Source organism: Idiotropiscis lumnitzeri, chromosome 1 (assembly GCF_059441095.1).
Source record: "Idiotropiscis lumnitzeri isolate Australia: NSW breed Sydney's pygmy pipehorse chromosome 1, RoL_Ilum_1.0, whole genome shotgun sequence".
Taxonomy (NCBI): Eukaryota; Metazoa; Chordata; class Actinopteri; order Syngnathiformes; family Syngnathidae; genus Idiotropiscis; species Idiotropiscis lumnitzeri.
In genome coordinates, this window is record NC_142391.1 from 9,410,144 (window position 1) to 9,428,895 (window position 18,752).

At 40.0% G+C, this 18,752-nt stretch overlaps 2 protein-coding genes and 1 long non-coding RNA gene across 3 annotated transcripts; 1 reads left to right on the plus strand and 2 right to left on the minus strand.

Moving 5' to 3' along the window:
* Positions 1-617: 617 nt before the first annotated feature.
* On the minus strand, positions 618-11,925 carry LOC148343100 (rho-related GTP-binding protein RhoV-like). Its single transcript, XM_088315429.1, has 4 exons — positions 11,784-11,925; positions 1,502-1,772; positions 1,372-1,430; positions 618-1,300 (listed from the first exon to the last, which is right to left on the minus strand). Exons 2-4 carry the CDS (start codon positions 1,668-1,670, stop codon positions 851-853), a joined length of 678 nt encoding a protein of 225 aa, XP_088171555.1. The 5' UTR covers positions 1,671-1,772; positions 11,784-11,925; the 3' UTR covers positions 618-850.
* LOC148343101 (uncharacterized) lies at positions 1,676-12,931 on the plus strand. The gene is made up of 3 exons (XR_015846518.1): positions 1,676-1,774; positions 4,221-4,327; positions 12,321-12,931. It is a non-coding gene; the product is annotated as an uncharacterized LOC148343101 (long non-coding RNA).
* A 787-nt stretch (positions 12,932-13,718) lies between these two features.
* On the minus strand, positions 13,719-15,973 carry LOC148343102 (glutathione-specific gamma-glutamylcyclotransferase 1-like). Its single transcript, XM_088317447.1, has 3 exons — positions 15,623-15,973; positions 15,501-15,536; positions 13,719-14,569 (listed from the first exon to the last, which is right to left on the minus strand). The coding sequence occupies exons 1-3, from the start codon at positions 15,791-15,793 to the stop codon at positions 14,183-14,185; spliced, it is 594 nt and encodes a 197-aa protein (XP_088173573.1). The 5' UTR covers positions 15,794-15,973; the 3' UTR covers positions 13,719-14,182.
* Between the last annotated feature and the right edge of the window lie 2,779 nt (positions 15,974-18,752).

Here is an 18,752-nt window from a genome sequence, read left to right on the forward strand (position 1 = left end):
TAAATTATCCTGCTTTTAATTGAGACGTTATCATGGGTTTATATGATAAGTTCCATGTTTCAACGTAATAATTATCATGTTAAAATATGAAATTTATCATATTAAAATGTGATAAATTCATTAAAAAAATAATTAAACTTATTAACGTGATGTGGAACCTTTATTGTGGTGTGGGTGTTATGACTGTGATACCATAATAAAAGTTTAATCACCTACACAAATTACTACATTTATTGCACACAACAAATTGGTTGCTAACTAGTTTTGAAATCAGAATTTACATATATGGCCCCCTGGCATTTGACACCTGTGATCTAACTACATGATAATAATACTTGAGCAAAACAAAAAAAGTCTTGCAAATTACCATATTAATTAAAATCTCCAAATATTTCAATGAGTTTAACAAATTAACAAGGCCTCAACCTAATCTACCAACAGAGGCTGACTTTAAATGGCCTTTGTCTTGTAAACAAGCACTTCAAAGTGTCAGCAGGTGACCATTTGTTCTAAATAACAGTTGCTTTGTGCTGCTTTCCCTCCAATTTCTTCACTGACAGTGTCCCGCACTACTTGTTCTTTTTCAATTGCATGTTGGCGAGAAAAAAGAAGCACAATGCTTTTAAAGTGCATTTATTATACACTCTAATACATATACAAAACGATGAATGACAAAAATAGCAACAAAGATCACAAGAGTTGAGGTTAAGAAAGAAGTAGAAAGTAACAAAAAAAAAATAAAGAAAGACAAAAACAAGAGGAGCTCCTATCCAAAGCTCGGAATGTTCATAATTTACACAACTTTGAAAAAGGTTTGTCTCCCCAGTCCTAGACAGAACAGCCTATCTTCTCACAATATTTTGAAGATTCTCCGCCATCCACATTCACAAAAAGTCTTAACGCATTTAACCAAACCGAGCGTTTTGTTTTTTTCTGTATTGCGCTTGTGCTTCATGGCAGAGACGATGGCGCAGTCAAACACTTCTTTGAGGCGATGCTGGGTCAGAGCCGAACACTCCATGTAGCTGTAAGCTTGAATCCTGCGTGCTAGCCTCTTGGCCTGGTCTGGTGCCACCGGTTTGGCACGCCGGCGGGCCAGATGAACGAGGATGTCCACGTCATAGCAAAGGTCAGACTGGGTGCCCACTAGCACGATCGGGGAGGTGGGGTTCTGTGCTCGTATCTGCGGGATCCACTTGGAAGCAATGTTGTCAAAAGAGACAGGATTGACCAGGCTAAAACATAGGATGAAGACATCCACGTGGGCGTAACATAAAGAGCGAAGATGGCCAAACTCATCCTGTTGAAAGACAAATTCATACATGAAATTAATTTTGGAAGACATTTTCAGTCGCCGTGGAAGGTATTTACCTGTCCAGCTGTATCTATCACTTTAAGTCGCGTTTGCACTCCATTCACATAAACCAAACCTGCAAATTCAAAAACATTAAACATCAGTTGTGTCCCATTAGTAACTTTATATTAATGATCTTGTCCTTACCGGTAAACACGTCAAAAGCCGTCTGCCTGTACTCATTGTTGTACCCATTGAAGATGTAGCTGATGATCATGCTCGTCTTCCCCACAGCTCCATCCCCGACCAGTAGGCAGCTCAACTCTTCCCTTGGCCAGCCTGCCTTCTCATGCCTCTGAGGACCTTGTAGTGCCATTTGTTTTGTTTTTTTTCCTATTCTGCACACATCACCGGCATGCCACACCACTCAAGCGTCCACACAGCATGGTCGCATTACTGTAATGAAGAGGTCTTTTGCCTGTGAGTGACCATCACCCCCCCCCCACACACACACACACACGCACATACACGCACAAAAAAAGGAAGAGGGACACTTTCAGTTCAAAAGAACAAAAGCAGCCAATCAGATGAGTGATGCCCAACAGTCACTGTCCGATTCCGTTTACTTCTCATTAGCATGACCACGCCCACTTTCACTGTTTGCTGTGGTTCTCAGATGTTTCTTAATAGCATCAAAAAATAAATAATTAAAAAAATACTGCATACAAACAGGGACAAGTACAAGACAAATGGATAAGTATGCGGATAAAAATCAAACAAACCATTAAATAATCACGTATGTTTGACTAGAACACAAAGAAAGAAAATACTTTAATTTTGCTTTAATTTCAACTGTTTCCTCCCGAACTATTTTAATGTGATTTTTCAAATCACTTTCAAGATCATTTTCCACACAATAAAATCATCATTAAACTAATAAATAATTATAAATAATTACACAAAAAAATATGGATGGAGGATGATTTAGCTCGACAAATACACTAATGCAAAAAAATATATATATGTATAAAAACGGAAAAAAAGAGGTTGGTTTGATTCCATAATGCAATGTGAGTTTTGGCCTACAGAGGGAAGTGCTGCTCTAGTTTGGAGACTCTACTGAATAGTATAGTAGAGTGAGGTGCTTCACTTAGCTCCACTTTAAACATAGCACCCAAAAGTTCAATTATCATCAGCAATTATCTTCCAACATGTATAATGTATTTATAAATACATTTCTCAAGTCACGTGATTATAGGGTTCTCAAACTGAATTTATGTCTGGGCCGCATCAAGTGCGCCACTAAAAAGTGTTTCAAGTATTCAAAACGTGGTGAGCCGTTCGTCAGAACTGACGGAAAGTTTGTTGGCACCGATGGAAGGTCCGTCAGTTCATCACATATGGACTCTCATTCCACTGGTGTACTGACAACTGACAGAAACTTCGAAACACGTCGCCCGAACCGTCACTAACAGGAATGTTAAGCTTGCGGGAAGGCGAGGTGCAGGAGGACCCAAAGATGCGGGGAAGCTGGGGACAAGGGTAACGTAAAGGGAGATTTATTAGTAAAACAAAACCAAAAGGCAAACTATCAGCTGTAAACGTGAACGAGAACAACGAGCATTAGGACAAGGCAACGCAAGGGTACAGTGATGTCCGAAGATAGGGTAATGCGCCGACGCAGACGCCGACGCGACGGCACGGGGTGTTTAAATAGTCCAGTCATTAGGGGAGCAGATGGGAATCAGGTGTGTGAGGCTAACGGGAAACAGGTGCGTGGCTGGTGGGGAACGAGTGCTGAGGGGAACGCCCCCACTCAGCTGACAGAGGGTAAACAAAACAAAGACAAGGCCTGGGAGAGTGAAAATAATAACAAAAAACCTGACATGACCGACACGGGTCATGACAAGGAAAGGCAAAGAAAGGGGTAGTTTGGGGAGGAGAAGCAGTAATAGTAGAAGTATTTTAATCGGTTAAAACTCTTTCTAAATAAAAAAGATTTTACTGATACTAAAAGAACAGTAACGAACTGTAATTTAGAGATGATAAAAGCACGGTTAAAAACGACGACAGAGAGACGGACTGTGCCGGCCAGAAATAATGACAGATGATGACGATCGGTCAGCCACTGGCGAATCACAAATGTTTAGTGACGGCCCATCTCTGCCCAGAAAAATAACATAACAGTTAAGAACATTAGCGGTTCTTCAGAATGTGAACAAGATTGGTGTTTCGGTACTCTCTCATCGCCGTGGTACTTTGCATACTCCTCAGAATGTCTAGCTGAGTCATGATATGTGATTTCATTTTCTGTTCATTCCAGACATGTTCATTTTTTGCTTGGAATAGGCCCAAAAAAGAAAAAAAAAAAAGCGGCGACCGCGCTACTTTACCTTAATGTTTAGGACGCAAAATATCATACAGCTGCCCCCAAATGGCCCCCGTGCTGTGTGTTTGACACCACTACAGGGTCTCCCAGAATGTTAAAAACATTTGCCTTTCCCATAAATCCAAGTTTTAAGATAGTAATGGATTAATATTTGGAGCTGATTCACCCCTCAGGGAAAATATGTTGCAACTGTCTTGGACTAGATGAGGTTCCACTGTTTTGTCTTGCTATGTGTTGTGTTAATGTGTCTTCTTGGAGGATAACAAATTTGTCGATTCACTTCCAAATGATTATAGTTTAGGAGAATTTTACGCGCATTGTTCAATGTGGTTTTAGAGCAGCGGGAAATGTTTGGGGATGAAAATATGACTTTAAAACAAAGTGTTGTCCCTTATCTGGCTTCTCCTGCAGGAAGCTGTGTGTGCATTGTGTTTTAAGGTCTCGGCTTCCTGTTTGCCGTTGTTTCAAACTCAATCCTTCTTTTGCCCCTTTCGCTCCCACTCTTTCCCACCACCTGTGGTGTTACACACTTTTAAGATCGGAGGGCAACATCTGGGTCCCCTGATGTCCATCATGTTACCAGCTCGGCTCCCTCGGGACACCCCTTGCCAGCTGTTGCTGACAATGCTGTTCCTTCATTCAAGGTAAAGTCCAGCACAGGAAATAGCCCCGACCACCACAACACTATCAAAGAGACCTTTTTCCTCTCTTTACGTGTTATTGGGGTGAATGAGTCACATGATTTGGCTTGAGCCAGATTTAAATAAGAAATTTCAGGACTTGGGACTTGCTCAGCAAAAACTTGTGAGTCAACCTGACTGACTTGGAGACAGTACTCGACTTTGACTTGAACTACTCAGCATGACAAATCTTGCCGGTTAACATTAGAAAATCTGAATTTTTAACATACTGTGCCGAATCTTTCATGTTTGAAAGAGGTGACTTTTTTTGTGTTCCGAGCAGAAATCTGATAACCCAAAAGGCCACCTCACAAAACAAGAGAGAGCTCTGAAAGTAATTACATTTAAATTCAGGCATCATGCTTTTCAACAAATCTGGGAAAAGATAATAGTAACATGCAAGTTTTGCAATTCAAAGATAAGAAACATAACTTTGACATTGAATGTTATCCATTGCTATAAAACCTACAAAGACCGGTAAGCTACATTAATGAAGCAGTTTAGCAAATTGTTAGCTTGTCAAACATGAAGTTTCAGCAATTCAGTTAGTCCACAGACTCTCCACACTCTGCTTTTTGGGCTACAGGTTGGAAATGAAAATATTCAGAAAATGGAGTTAAGGGTTATTGACATGAAAACTGGTTGCAGAGGCCCGTGCACAGTTTAACAGTTGAGTCGCAGCGTGTGGCGGCAGGCCTACACGAGACTTCCTTGTGACTTATTCCCATGGCTGTGGACCATTGGGCTGTTTTTCTTGCTGCGTTTGGAAGCTTTGCCAGTGCCTTGCAGCAGATGTCAGCAGTGCACCAATCAGTGTTGGCAGCCAGCTGACTCAATGTAAACATGTTGTCTGTTAGCATTCTCACGCACTGCACGAGTGTGGCTATTAGTTATGCTGTAGAAATGTATCCTGACATAGAATGAAAGAGGTAATCTTAGTAAAGGTCTGCTGATTTAGGAAGGTTCACTCTTTGTAAAACGCCCCCCAAACATTGCCAAATTCTTCCTATGATTTTAACCCCAAAATATAAATACAATATGTACAATTGAATTGGTTGCTGTTTGTGGTTTGAATTGTTTGAAGCAAACATGGTCTCACAACAAATCTGACAACAATGGAGAAATCTGTCAGATAGGTGTTAAAAGATTAAGCCCCACCCTAAGCCTGAGATCAACATGGCAGACAGCACACAAAACAAGTGGCTGGCACACAGATGAAGTGATCAAGTCCCCATTTGAATAACATCTCCCCCCCATAATGTCACTTTAAGTAGATATTCCCTAGCCTCTTAAAGGCTGGGGATTACGAAGGGTTGGGTGCTTCCATCACACGGAGACACCGCGTCATGTCAATGGTCCTTCCTGGACTCTAGGTGTGACTTGAGGGTCGCAGCCGCTTGCTGTGCGCATGTTTTAACCTAATCTCATCTGCCATTGTTTACAATCATGAGGTCAAAGGTCTCGACCTGCTTGCTTGAATTCTACATAGACACGGTGATGGATTAACTGAAGTGCTTGCGGTCGCTTGCTTTAATTGCCCTTTATGCATTGCGTGACATGTGCATGGCGATGGACTGGTGATCCAACAGGGTTCACTCAACCTCCAGCTTCAGCTTCCACATGACCCTGAACTGGATAAGCAGTATAGGAAATGGATGGATGGATGGATGGAGACATTGCGTGACAGTTGCATGACCTATGTGTTTGGATAAACCTCCGTTTACATCATCTGTATGTTTTAACCTGCTCTTATTCTAGGAAAAATCACCATCGCCCCCATACTGACTGAACATTTATATAATAGAGTGTCAATTCTGTGAGCTTTCTCGGATGCTACAATATGTGGCTCAATGTTAGTAGAGGAAGATCTCGCATTGGCCGCTGGTGTCACAAAAATTGTGTGGAGGAGGTTTGTGGATGCAAACAGGAACGCGGGATTGTGGGGTGGACTTCATTTCATTTAAGGATAACAAAAAGGAAAACAAGGTAATTGGATGAACAAAAATGCAAAAGTTAATACATCTACCATGATGGGGTCCGTTGAGCAGAACTCCAAAGTAATTACCCCACATTAATACTATAGAGCAGTGGTCCGCAGTGGACGAGGTTGCGGTGGGCTGCACAGATGAAATAATGAAAAAAAAAAAACTTGGAGTGTGTCAGGTTTATTTATTATTCAAGGCTGAAAAATATTTTATTTTGAAAAGTGATCGACTTCTAACCGTGACGTGGGAATCTTAACGCATGTCAAGATGCCAATTGCCTCGGTTGCATTACGCTAATATGAAACCCACAAGCTAGCAAAATGAGTAAAAAACAGACCATGTACGAAGCCAGTGCACAATATACGGCGAGCACCTCCACTTGCAGGTCCGCAAAAATTATCGACTCGCATGAACCGGTCCGTGGTTGAGGATCACGGCTGTAGTGGCCCTAATAAAGTGATACTTTCTAGCAACTTAATTGCACCTTTGTCGTTTTATCTTGAAACATGAAACTGGAAAATTGCTGGTAAATACAGTCGCCTGATGGGAAGGTATTGGATCTGCCAACGGAACAGATTTCATCGGGAAAAACTACCAAAGTTCGCTCACAAAAAATAGCATCGAACATGAGACACCAGCAGCAATTGTGCTTAGCGGTGCCATTTCTATGTGGTGAAAATGGCTCTAGTGGACCCGCTTTGTTTGTGCGGACCATGCCAAGTGCATCTTTAGTTCTCGCATCAGGTTTGCTTCTAGTTTGAATAAACATTCTGTAATGTTTCGCAATTTCACCCTTAATCACTGTGAAGTCAACAATCTCTGGCAACGTAATTGCAGTGATCCATGACCTCATCGGACGGTCGGAGGTTTTCGTAAATTGTTGCCCCCTATCTCCAGGGAGGTGCCCTCTCGTGGTTGTCTGTGAAGTTACGTTTGTTTTTCATGTATAAATCACTTCAGAGTATAAGTCACAGGACCAGCCAACCTGTGAAAAAAGGACGACTTATAGTCCAGAAAATAATCTCTTAGATATTTTTGTAAAGGTAAAATGTATTTTATACTAAATTTTTTTTTGTTACTAAAAATTATTTTTCAATTGGAGTTTTAGTTATTTTTGTTGTAACAACTATAACAACAGCAATTTCAGGTTTTTCAGGCATTTGCATGTGACCGATTGACTTTGTTATTGTGCAACTTTCATCTTTTTACGAGACTGCGGAAGTGTAAACATTTGTCTGGTCATACATCAGTGAGTCTCCTCCCACTGGCTTGCACCGCCAACCAGATGCATGTTTGACTTGGATCCAAGAAAACAAAATAAACTACATCTGTGACAGGAACGTAATCATATAAATCAGGGTGCATACTGCCTTGCCTTTTTTCGGTGGATCAGTGCATTTGCAGGAATGGGAATTAATTTGATAACCGGTATTTATATCATTTGGATGGGAACCAGCTTAAAGTAAACCAGCCTGGCCCAATTTCAAAGTGACGTCTTAGTGTTTTGAGGCCTTTGTTGGCCACCAAACAAGCATCCTCATCAATTCAGTCACTCCTGCTTCATTAAACCCCCGCAGGAGCCCAGAGGCGGCAGGACTAATCCTACTTTACCCTCCAGAGAGCACCGCAGGGGGTCTGTCCTTTTGACTCGTGGGATATGCAGCAGTCCTGCTCCACAACTGTCATGCATGCAGCCGTCGTCGAATGTGCCATATGAATTGGACCCTGTGAATATGCATCTAAATTACATTAAGGGATTGATTAAACACTCAATTAAATTGTTCTTAATACTGTCTTGTGCGAGTGGGTTTACAAATAAAATTTGCTTATTTCTGATATGAATCTTTTAAAAAGACAAGATGGAATAAGTGTCCCAAGCAATCTTAAGTATCATTATAAATGCTCTATACAATCTTTGACCTGTTAGATGAATTGTATAATAAGTTTTAGTTCAGACATTAAGGAATGATATTCTTACTCAAGCGGCATGGTGGCCCGACTGGTTAGCACGATGGCCTCACAGTGAGAGACAGCAGCGGGCGTGGGTTCAATCCTAACTCCGGTCTTCCTGTGTGGAGTTTGCATGTTCTCCCCGTGCCTGCGTGGGTTTCCTCAGGGTACTCCGGTTTCCTCCCACATTCCAAAAACATGCTCGGCAGGTTGATTGAACACTCTAAATTTCCCCTACGTATGAGTATGAGCGCGGATGGTTGTTCGTCTCTGTGTGCCCTGCGATAGGCTGGCAACCAGTTCAGGGTGTCCCCTACCTGCTGCCCGAAGATAGCTGGGATAAGCACCAGCACCCCTCGCGACCCTCGTGAGGAGAAGCGGTAAAAGATAATGGATGGATGGATGGATGTTCTTACTCAATTTGTAGGATTTCAATCAAAAATGAACAAATTGTAATTAGTACAATAAATATGATTATGGTTTACTATTACTAACATTATTAATAACTTTTGAAACAAGTTAAATGGTGCGTCGCATAAAAACATATCTAGCATGAGCAGACCTCATCTCTCTGAGTGGCAGCTCGCTCCCACTCAACTGTACACTACTGCCAGACACGTGACGATTTGGCAAATAGTTCCAACAAATAAATATTTTAACTTTTTGTATCTTTGTATATTTTAAACAAATTACATCTATTATATGCATAAAATAATCACACCAATTATATTTAACAAAATTATTAAAGATACAAATAAAATATATCAACATTACATGATATATATACACAACAACAAAAAATTACCAATACTCAATTGGTTTGTACAAGGAGTATGATACCAGGTAAAATGAACAAGTGAACAATAAAAAAAACGAAAAAGAAAAAGTTTAAGGTCAAACAATAAAAGTGAGTCTCATGAAGAGATTTGATACCAGACAATATTTGTGTCTGCCTGTGATCTCCCAGGAGGTCATTCCACAGCTTCAGGGCCCAGACAGCAAAAGCTCTGTCTTCTTTGTCAACAAGTTGGAGCCCAGGAACTGACTTATAAAATGTCTATCTTGCAAATGGGACGGAAGAGGCTGTTTCTAAATCTTCAGAACTCCTGTTTTAATGAGAATGCTAAACGGAGCAGACTATTGCTGCCCAAACAAATTGTGTCACATCATACCGATGGTTTGCATGAATGTAGGTCATGGCAGATATCATGTAAGGTTCTTCTTTAGATCAGGTCATGCTGATTTAAGTCTTTGCATGCCTGCATGTGTTCAATCTGGTTCTTCCTGTGTTGTACAAAACAAAATATAGGGCCACGGCATATAGAATGAATGACTATAGCTTGAATCAAAATAGCTGCTTGTGAAAATTACGGATGAAACACATGTTCACACCTATAGACAAGTCATAGTCCTCAATTTCTCGTTTTGGAATGTGGGAGGAAACTGGAGTACAGTGCATCGAGAAAATAAATGCACGCAAGCACTGGGTGCACATGCAAACTGAGAGTCAAACAGTGCAAACCACCATGCTGCCTATGTTACTCTAAACGTTGCAGCAAAAATGCTATGCAAGTGGACTGCAGCGCTTAAAACGCTTTTCCTTTAAAGTGTATTTCCGACATGAGGTCATATTACTTGCAGGTGGTTTTATAATGCAGAATATTAAAAGTGATTTTTCTGAAACTGAAATTAGGCAAGTTGACAGAAATCCTTCTCAAAGTTCTTTTAAACAAAGCTATGATGACAGGTTTAGGATCGGGAGAATAAAAGACTTTGTTTTCGGCATGTTTTTGTTCTCATGTCAACTCTCATTTAAAAACAATTTCCTCATCGAAGGTAAATCGTCACACCTCTTTTTTTTATTGTTTTTTTTTTTAGAAGGCTTTGACTCTTACATGCCTTCTGTATTCGTCATCATCAACCCTCAGCAATCATCATGACCTAATTCAAGAAATGTACACCGTGGGCTGCCGTGTTTTAGTAGTTCCCCGACATATAATTTAAGATGAAGAAACAAGGCGTGGTGTTTATCTGTTAGTACTACGTTGACACTGGAATGAAATCAAAGTTTTATAGTCATATAGAACTTTCTGAGCAAATTGTTTGCCTCAAATATTATTCATGACTAACCCTGCAAGACAAACAAGAGAGTGAAGGCTTTAGCATGTCTGCTTTCCGGTTTTGACTTCATCCCCAAAAATGCATGTTAGGTTCATTGAGGACATTAAATTCCATGCGACTATGTTTGTTTATGAGCACTGTGATTGGCTGGGTACCAGAACAGGTTTTAAACTGCCATTCTCTCAAAAGCAGCTCGAATAGGACAAGCTGACCAGAGAACGGATGACTGGGTGCATTGTGTAATGAGATCACATTTAGATTTAGTCAAAACGCCTCAAATGTGTTTTTGTTTTGAAGTCAGAAATAGCTGGTGGGAGGACAAACAGATTGTAAACATTATGTTTAAAAACACAATTTTACTATAAAAAGGAGTGAATCATTGGTGTAATTAGAGACTAAAACTAAGCTGCTGCAGCTGCTGCAGCGCCGTTCTGATAGCAAAGATCTGTGAGCTTGCGGGAAACACCAAGTGGCTTTCCGTTTGCTTGAGAAAAAACACTTGAGAGAAAAATGACAGGAAATCTCCAGGGTCTTTTCATTCAGGCTGACATAGTGGTCCAAACATGAGAGACACAGGGACCTCTCATATTTGGTCACATGAAATCAAAGACATCTATCAAATGTGAAGGAATAGTTTAAATTTGAAGCAACAAAATGCAAGATCCGACTTGAACGCAACATTTCAGATGGTTAAATGAACTTTGAATTATATATATATATATATATATATATATATATATATATATATATATATATAAATGAAAAAGAAAAAAAACTGTAGTCAGGTCAGTTTTGACTTTAGCATACATAGTCTATCTATCTATCTATCGGTTATGTTAGAATTATGAATTATACATCATGAAGCACTATTTTTTGTGTGTGAATTAATTTGAGTAAGTTGACAATATCATTTATGTTTACAGTCTGGGACCATTTATTTTCTGGACGAAATGTAAGATTAAAAAAAATCTTATTGACACAAATATTGACCAAAAGTAGTGCTCTGCCACCATACAGTCACCATTCAATATTAGAATCCACATTATATAGTTAAATATTGTTATTACGAGGTAACTTTATCAGCTACAGTATGGTAGACTATTTTGCATTATCTTCTCAAAGTGTCAAAATCATTATTATATGATCCCCGACTAAAAACGCAGTGTAAAAGTAACTTAAACTAAAGCAACTGAGTTACTCTCGGGTCTCCCCATGTCGAGTATTAAAAGTCTGCAGTTAGTTCAAAATGCAGCAGCTAGACTCTTAACTAAGACGAGAAAGTTTGATCATATTACCCCGATATTAGCCAATTTGCATTGGCTTCCGGTCCACTTGAGATGTGATTTTAAAGTTCTGCTACTTACTTTTAAAATATTGCACGGCTTAGCACCTTCTTATCTCGTTGACCTCGTGGTACCATATGTTCCGTCCCGAAACCTTCGCTCACAAAATGCTGGTCTTTTAGTGATCCCGCGAGCCAAAAAGAAGTCCGCAGGTTCTAGGGCGTTCTCTATTCGGGCACCAATGCTTTGGAATGCACTTCCCTCAGATATTAGAGGCGCCACCTCAGTAGAAATGTTCAAAACACTATTAAAGACGCATTTATACTCTTGTGCATTTAGCTGAAATATTTGTTGGCCTGTTTACTGCCGCTTTTTTTTCTTTTGTTTTCTTTTCTGCCCCCTTTTCCCCCGGCTGGGGGATTAGGTGACGGTGACCCACTAGGAAGTTTAAGGCATTGACCAACTGGGCATGCACCTGTTCCAGTGATGTCGTCTTCCTGCAGCGCGACATTTGATCAATTTACTTATATACTTTAGCATTTAATTTAATTATTTGTTGGCCTGTTTACTGCCGCTTCTTCTCTTTTCTGCCCCCTCCTTCCCCTGCTTGGGAATTAGGTGATGGGGACATGCTTTGAAGATTACGGCACTGACGAACCGGGAAGGGACCTGCTCTGCCGAAGTCGTCTTCATGCAGCGCCTTTTCTGATTTCCTTATATTTCAGCACTTCATTGAACTACTTGTTGGCCTGTTTGCTATTTCTGTTCTTTCTTTTCTGTTCCCAATTCCCCGAATTAGGTGATGGCGATTCACTTGGAAGTGGCTGTACTGAATTTACACCAACTGACCGGTACAAGATCGAAGGCTCATCTTCGGATATGCTGCCATGGATATTACGGCCCTGGATGAGGACCCACTCCACTGAAGTCATCTTCCTGCAGCACTTCATTCAATTGACTCTTATATTATCTCATCTATTATTGCATAGCATCATTGTATGTGTCAAATGTTGCCCAGTTGGCATCCATTGCAGCCTGGTCATCCTGGAAGGGGGATTCCCCCATCTGTGGTCCCTTCTCAAGGTTTCTCACTTTTCCCCTAATGAGGTTTTGTGAGTTTTTCCTTGCCCTCCTGGGGGTTAAGATCGGGGATGTCGATTGTGGCTATGTAAAGCCCTTTGAGACTGTCTGTGATTAAGGGCTATACAAATAAAATTGACTTGACTTGACTACTCTACTAAGACAGTAATGTTGTAAAGGGCTGCTAACGCTGTAGCATGCTAACGGTAGCATGCTAGCGGACTAGCGCTAGCGAGCTAACGATAGCACACTCCTTTCAACAGTTTCAAACATAATAACAGAAAGAGTGCAAATTACCGCAAATTGGTTACCTCATTGGCCTTATGTACTACAGAAGGGTAAAAAGCTCCCTTTCGAGGTAGTTGTAAATCTCTCAAGTGAAGTGCATCAATCATTAAGGTCCACATGCAACACGCACATGACGAATATTCATTCTGCAATAGGAAAAAAACAACGCATTACATCAACAAAATTCTTACAAACACATAATAAATATTGACATTCTTTATAACAATGATAAAATGTAAATGTGCTTTTTGTAAAGATAACTGATGGCATCTACACCTGCGATTATTTCATAGTATTCACATCCAGATGTGTTAAACAACTCAGAACACAGTACTTTTATTTGAAGCCACCCACTTTTCAAGTGAGCAATCCCAATCCCGTGATAAAAGGTAAAATTGACTCCCATCACGTGGGAATTCCCGCGACCTGCAGAATGTCCCCCAAAACGAAAATACTATTATTTTGTCTCATATACTAATTACATTTTTTGTCTCGCTTATTATTAGTATTGTGTGTAATTACTTTACGTGACGCAAAATGTTTTGATTTACCATTTTCTGAACTTACTTCACACGAGGTCTTTAATTCCCTACATGACACAGAGCAGCCTTGGTTGCTGGTAGTTGTTGTAATAATGACTTCTATTAATGAGTGAAGCTCGTTTTATTTTGCTTGCAACATAGATTACCATATTTGTTTAATCAGAATCAGAATAAGCATGCCCAAATGCATACAGTCTCCCTTCAAGTCGTGTTTGCTTATATGGTATTCTGTAGCAGCTCAAATGAAATCAGCATTTCCTAGAAGGTTACAGCTGGACATTCCTGAGCCACGTGATTTCTCAGCATGAGCTCGACAGAAACATATAAAGAATTCCAAGCAGCACCATTCAATTAACGCATGTTTAATATTAAAATAAAATTAATGATTGCATACAGTAAATAGGAAATGTAAAACCATTTAGTCAGGTAAAAAAAATCACATCCATGAAAGAAAATTAAAATATAAAAATGAAGTGCTTATATTTCAGGTGATAGCAACTGCGACAGACAATTCACGTGACATTTAAACTGTATGATAAAATAAAGTGCTGTGTGTCTTCAAGACAGATTTCACAAGGGGGGATTGTCACAGTTGGCAGTAATCTTCAAAACGGCGGCCTCAATAGAGAAGAGATGCTCGTCCTCCACCTCTGGGCAGGAGCGTCGCATGAAGTCGGCAAGCCGGAGCAGATATTCAATATTGTCGCCCGCCTTTCCCCTGCAGACGGCGATCTGGGCGGCAATCTCTTGCTCCGGAGCGGGGCCCAGGAAAGTGGGGTTGTCGGGCGTGGCCATGTACACAACGGCCTTGATGGTGTCCTTGCCCTCCTCCCGAGGGATGAACTCCACCATCTCCATGACATATCCTCCATTCTCCACTTCTCTTGTGTTGAGGTGCTTGAAGGCCTCTTTTATCTGAGCATTTGGCACTTCATAGGCCACGCCCCAAGTACAAGCCTGCGAGGGAGAGAAGTGGACAGGAACTAATCATTAAGTCCCGTTATGTTGTTGTCGAGCTCTGTTATTAAAAACAAATAAAGTGTCTCTGCAAAGTGGCACGATGATTGCTTTATACCAGTCGACCACCTGGGGATAGGCTACATTCCCCCCCAACCCCCTTCACCCTGTACAGGATAAGCGATGTGGATGATGACACACCGTTGACCAGCTGTTAAATATAGAGGCAATTTTTTTTTCAGTTTATAATTTTCAAATTGATGCGCTAAATACATAACGTGAGTTCGATTAACGGGTGTCAAAAAATATTAAGTGAAATCTAATTTTAAAATCACATATTTGAAAAAATTTCAATGAAATCAAAATTTCAAAATGATATTTCTGTTTTTCAAGAAAATAGCTCCCCATAATTTGAGGCATGCATATCATACCCCATTTTTACGTTTTTCATAAATTTCCCATAAAAAAATAAACTAATTACATATTTCCATATTTCCCCGGATGAATCAAACCGACTCAAATTTGTTCCACTTCAATATAAAACCGTCCTTGAATTGCGTCCCACCCAATCAATCAAAATCAATCAAAAAATGTTGTATCAAACCTTCAAAACATGAAAGGGAAATTTGTGAAACTTTAACCCTTTTTGTCCAATATTCTAACTCATGAATGGGCAACTGGCGACCACATTTTAGTGGCCCCTTGATTACTAATAATTATATAATAATAATAAAAATTAATAACGTTTTTTGTATATATATATATATATATATATAAGTGAGTGTGGGTGTTATTTCTCCATACTTTCCATAAGATCATCGAGGTGGCTGACACGTGTCGAAAGCAAAATGGGAATGTTATGCTGCATGCTATTTATAGTATATATATATGTTTTTACAAAACCAGTTTCTCTATGCATGAAGACACTTACCCCCTCGTCCACCACCAGTGTCACCGCTCTTCCTGGCTGAGGAAATATATAACACATTTGGGCTCAGTACACATGTAGCAACAATTTTAGAAGAAATATATCTAGTTAACAGGGTGTCTTACATTCTCCTTGTCTCCTCGATAAAATTCATCTCCTTGCCAGAAACGCCGTTTGTAGCCCTTGATGTAGCCTATTTCGCTCCTCTGATAGACAAAATCCGGCTTCCACACTAAGGAGCCATAACCAAAAACCCACAGGCTTCCCTTCCATTTGAAGATGTCTTGAGGTTTCATTGCAACTAGCAATTTTTTTTTGTCCCCAAATGTTTAAAAAACAAAAACGAAAGTTTCTCCCTGAAGCAATATTCTGCACGTATAATTCTGCAAGTATAAACTACAATTCGGAGGTACTTAGAAGATCTTTTAAATTCCACACCGCAGCGTAAGACGAGTGCTTCCTCCGTTTGTATTTGTTGATGATGTGACGTCACCGTAAGGTCGCGCTGACCAATGGGAATGCGACGAGATCCACTTAGAAGGGGTGCTGATGCTGTTTCCTGCTTGTGCACACTCAAAACGAAACAAAAAACATCTCCTGCTCTCATCCAAAAGTGAAAGGAAAATCCAATTCTTTTTTTTAATTGTGATGACTTTGTGTCTTACCAACTTTTAGAACAGTATAAAAAGTCTCAATTGTCATTTTTGGTGCAGTTATCTCAAGTCTGTGTTAACACAGTGATTCCTTCACATATCATTAAAAGGTGCCACTAGTGTTTTTTTTTGCTCCTCACTTTGAGAATCACCAAAGGAAATTGGATGATACTACAATATTGCAATATTTTTCAATACTTCAGCAATATCACTACTTGATGTTTCAACGCTGCACAGTGAGAGACAACAATGCAATATATAGTGCTGTGATATCCATGTTTTACATTTATTCTACTCATGTGCTTATGCACACTTTGCAAAATGAGTCCGTTCCGTCATGTGACTCAAATATTTATTTGAATTAAATTGCTGACTTAGTGGTTTTGTTTTGACTGAGTTGGATTGAAAGTTGCAGACATGCCCAATGACTTTTGCATTTGTCAAAACGAGCCCTTGTGTGATCTTCACATTCTTTTTACTCCTTTTGTCCTGTGGGTTAAAAAAGACCCACACTAACAAAGCCCTAAAATAAAGCAGCTTCGTCAGAAAATGTTTATTAATGCAATTATATAAAATAATTACTTATGAAGTCATTATTTTCAAGGAGGAAAAAAAACAGTCAATAATCTGGGTCCTTTGATTCAGGTATATTTATATCCTCTATATTTGATTTATCTCGGAGACAGTTTTTTTTTTTTTTGGTTGGTTTGGTTAACTTCAGAACAAAAGTGCAGGTGCAGGTCAAATAGAAATTCAATTCCTATATAAATCCAGTTTATTTTATGTGTGTGTATGTGTTTTATGTTTGTTATAAAAAAAACAAAACAAAAAACAAACATAAAACACATAAACAAAAAAAAAGTATAATTTTTTCATAGTCGAAAAAAGATAGTTTACGTAATTTCTTCCACAGCTAAACTTTGGACTCGCAAGACAACACAAGGACGAGGCTTGAGATGAGGGTAGGGCCCAATCATTTGCACAAGTACACATATATAACATATGGAAACCAAGTTCGACTCAGATGTTTCCTGACAGTTTCAGATAGTGCAGGAAGCGTGTTTGCCACATCACCCCCCATTTGTCATTGACCACGTTGATGTGTAAGGTACAAGGGACGGTCTATCATATAATGACTAAAAATGAAACAGAAAGCAGAATAATAATCCCTTTCCTATAATTCCAGTTCCTATTCGATGAATACAGCATGTTGTTTTGATTTCAGTTTCATTCTTATTCAACACACGATGGCCAACTGATCCTCTCCATTTCTGGCACAGTCCCAAAAATATCTGGGAGTTTCCACGGTGTAATTCCCCCTGACACTGGAAGATAGTCGGGAAATCCTTAAACAATTTAGTGCCATCTCTCCCCTGTGCCATTTTAAATGTTATGAGGACGGACTTCTGCCGCTGAAGAGTGATGTTGTTCACAAAGAATACGTCACAGCAAGCAAACAAATTTTTTGAGATGGTCAAGCCGTGGTGAAGGTGACACACAAACCATTCACACCTCAGCCCAATTTCAAGTGTTCCATTAACCTGTGGGAGGAAACCAAAGGACCCGGAGAAAACCCACGCAGGTACGCGGATATCAAGCTATCTTCACGCAGGATGGAATCGAACCCACGACCTTAAAACTGCGAGGCGGATGTGCTAACCAGTCAGACTTCGATGATGTAATGTCAAATGACTATTTTTCTGGATATGAAGGTCCTCAAATCACTTCAAATTGGCATGATGCCAGTCGGTGGTACAAAACAACAAACAAGTTTAAAAAAAAGTCTGCGAATTGTCGAAATAATAAATTCAAACAGTCAGTCAGTTTAGATAAATTGAGTTGACATTTTAACTCTTTAATGCACTTCCAGGCAAACCTTTAGCTTCCCGCTAACCAACCCAAGGTCAAGGGTCAGGGTTCAGGCCTGGTGCACATTAGCATGCGGGTGGGAATTGAGGAAGAATAATATTTGGGGTTTTTGGCTGCTGATTAGGTCATGTCAAGTAAAGTGTGTGTGTTGTGTCTTTTTTTTGTCACCTTATCATGTTCCACTCAGGTCGGGACGGCCGGTTAGCAGTTCAGCCTCACAGTACAGAGGTGTAGGGTTTGGGCACCGGCATCCCTGTGTGGAGTTTGCATGTTCTCCCCGTGCCTGCGTGGGCTTCCTTCAGGTACTCCAGTGTCCTCCCACCTTCCAAAAAAAAGAATGTTAGGTTGATCGAACACTCTAAATCAGGCGTGGGAAAACTACGGCCCGGGGGCCACTTGCGGCCCGTTAAATGTTTTAATACGGCCCGACAAACTTGAAAAAAATTAAACGAATAAACCTTATTTATGTTTTATTTTCTAAATACTGTGGTGTGTCAAAGACAGATATTTTGTTGTAATGCTTTTGTTCATTATCATTTAAAATGAAATGTTTTTTTCTCCGATGAGGTGAGGTCACCAAAACACACCCTCCATCTGCTCCTGGTCCGGCCCCTCTGTCAAATTTTAGAACCCATTGTGGTCCACCAATCAAAAAGTTTGCCCAACCCTGCTCTAAATTGTCTCTAGGTGTGGTTGTGAGTGTGAAAGGGTGTACCACGCCTACTGCTAGAAG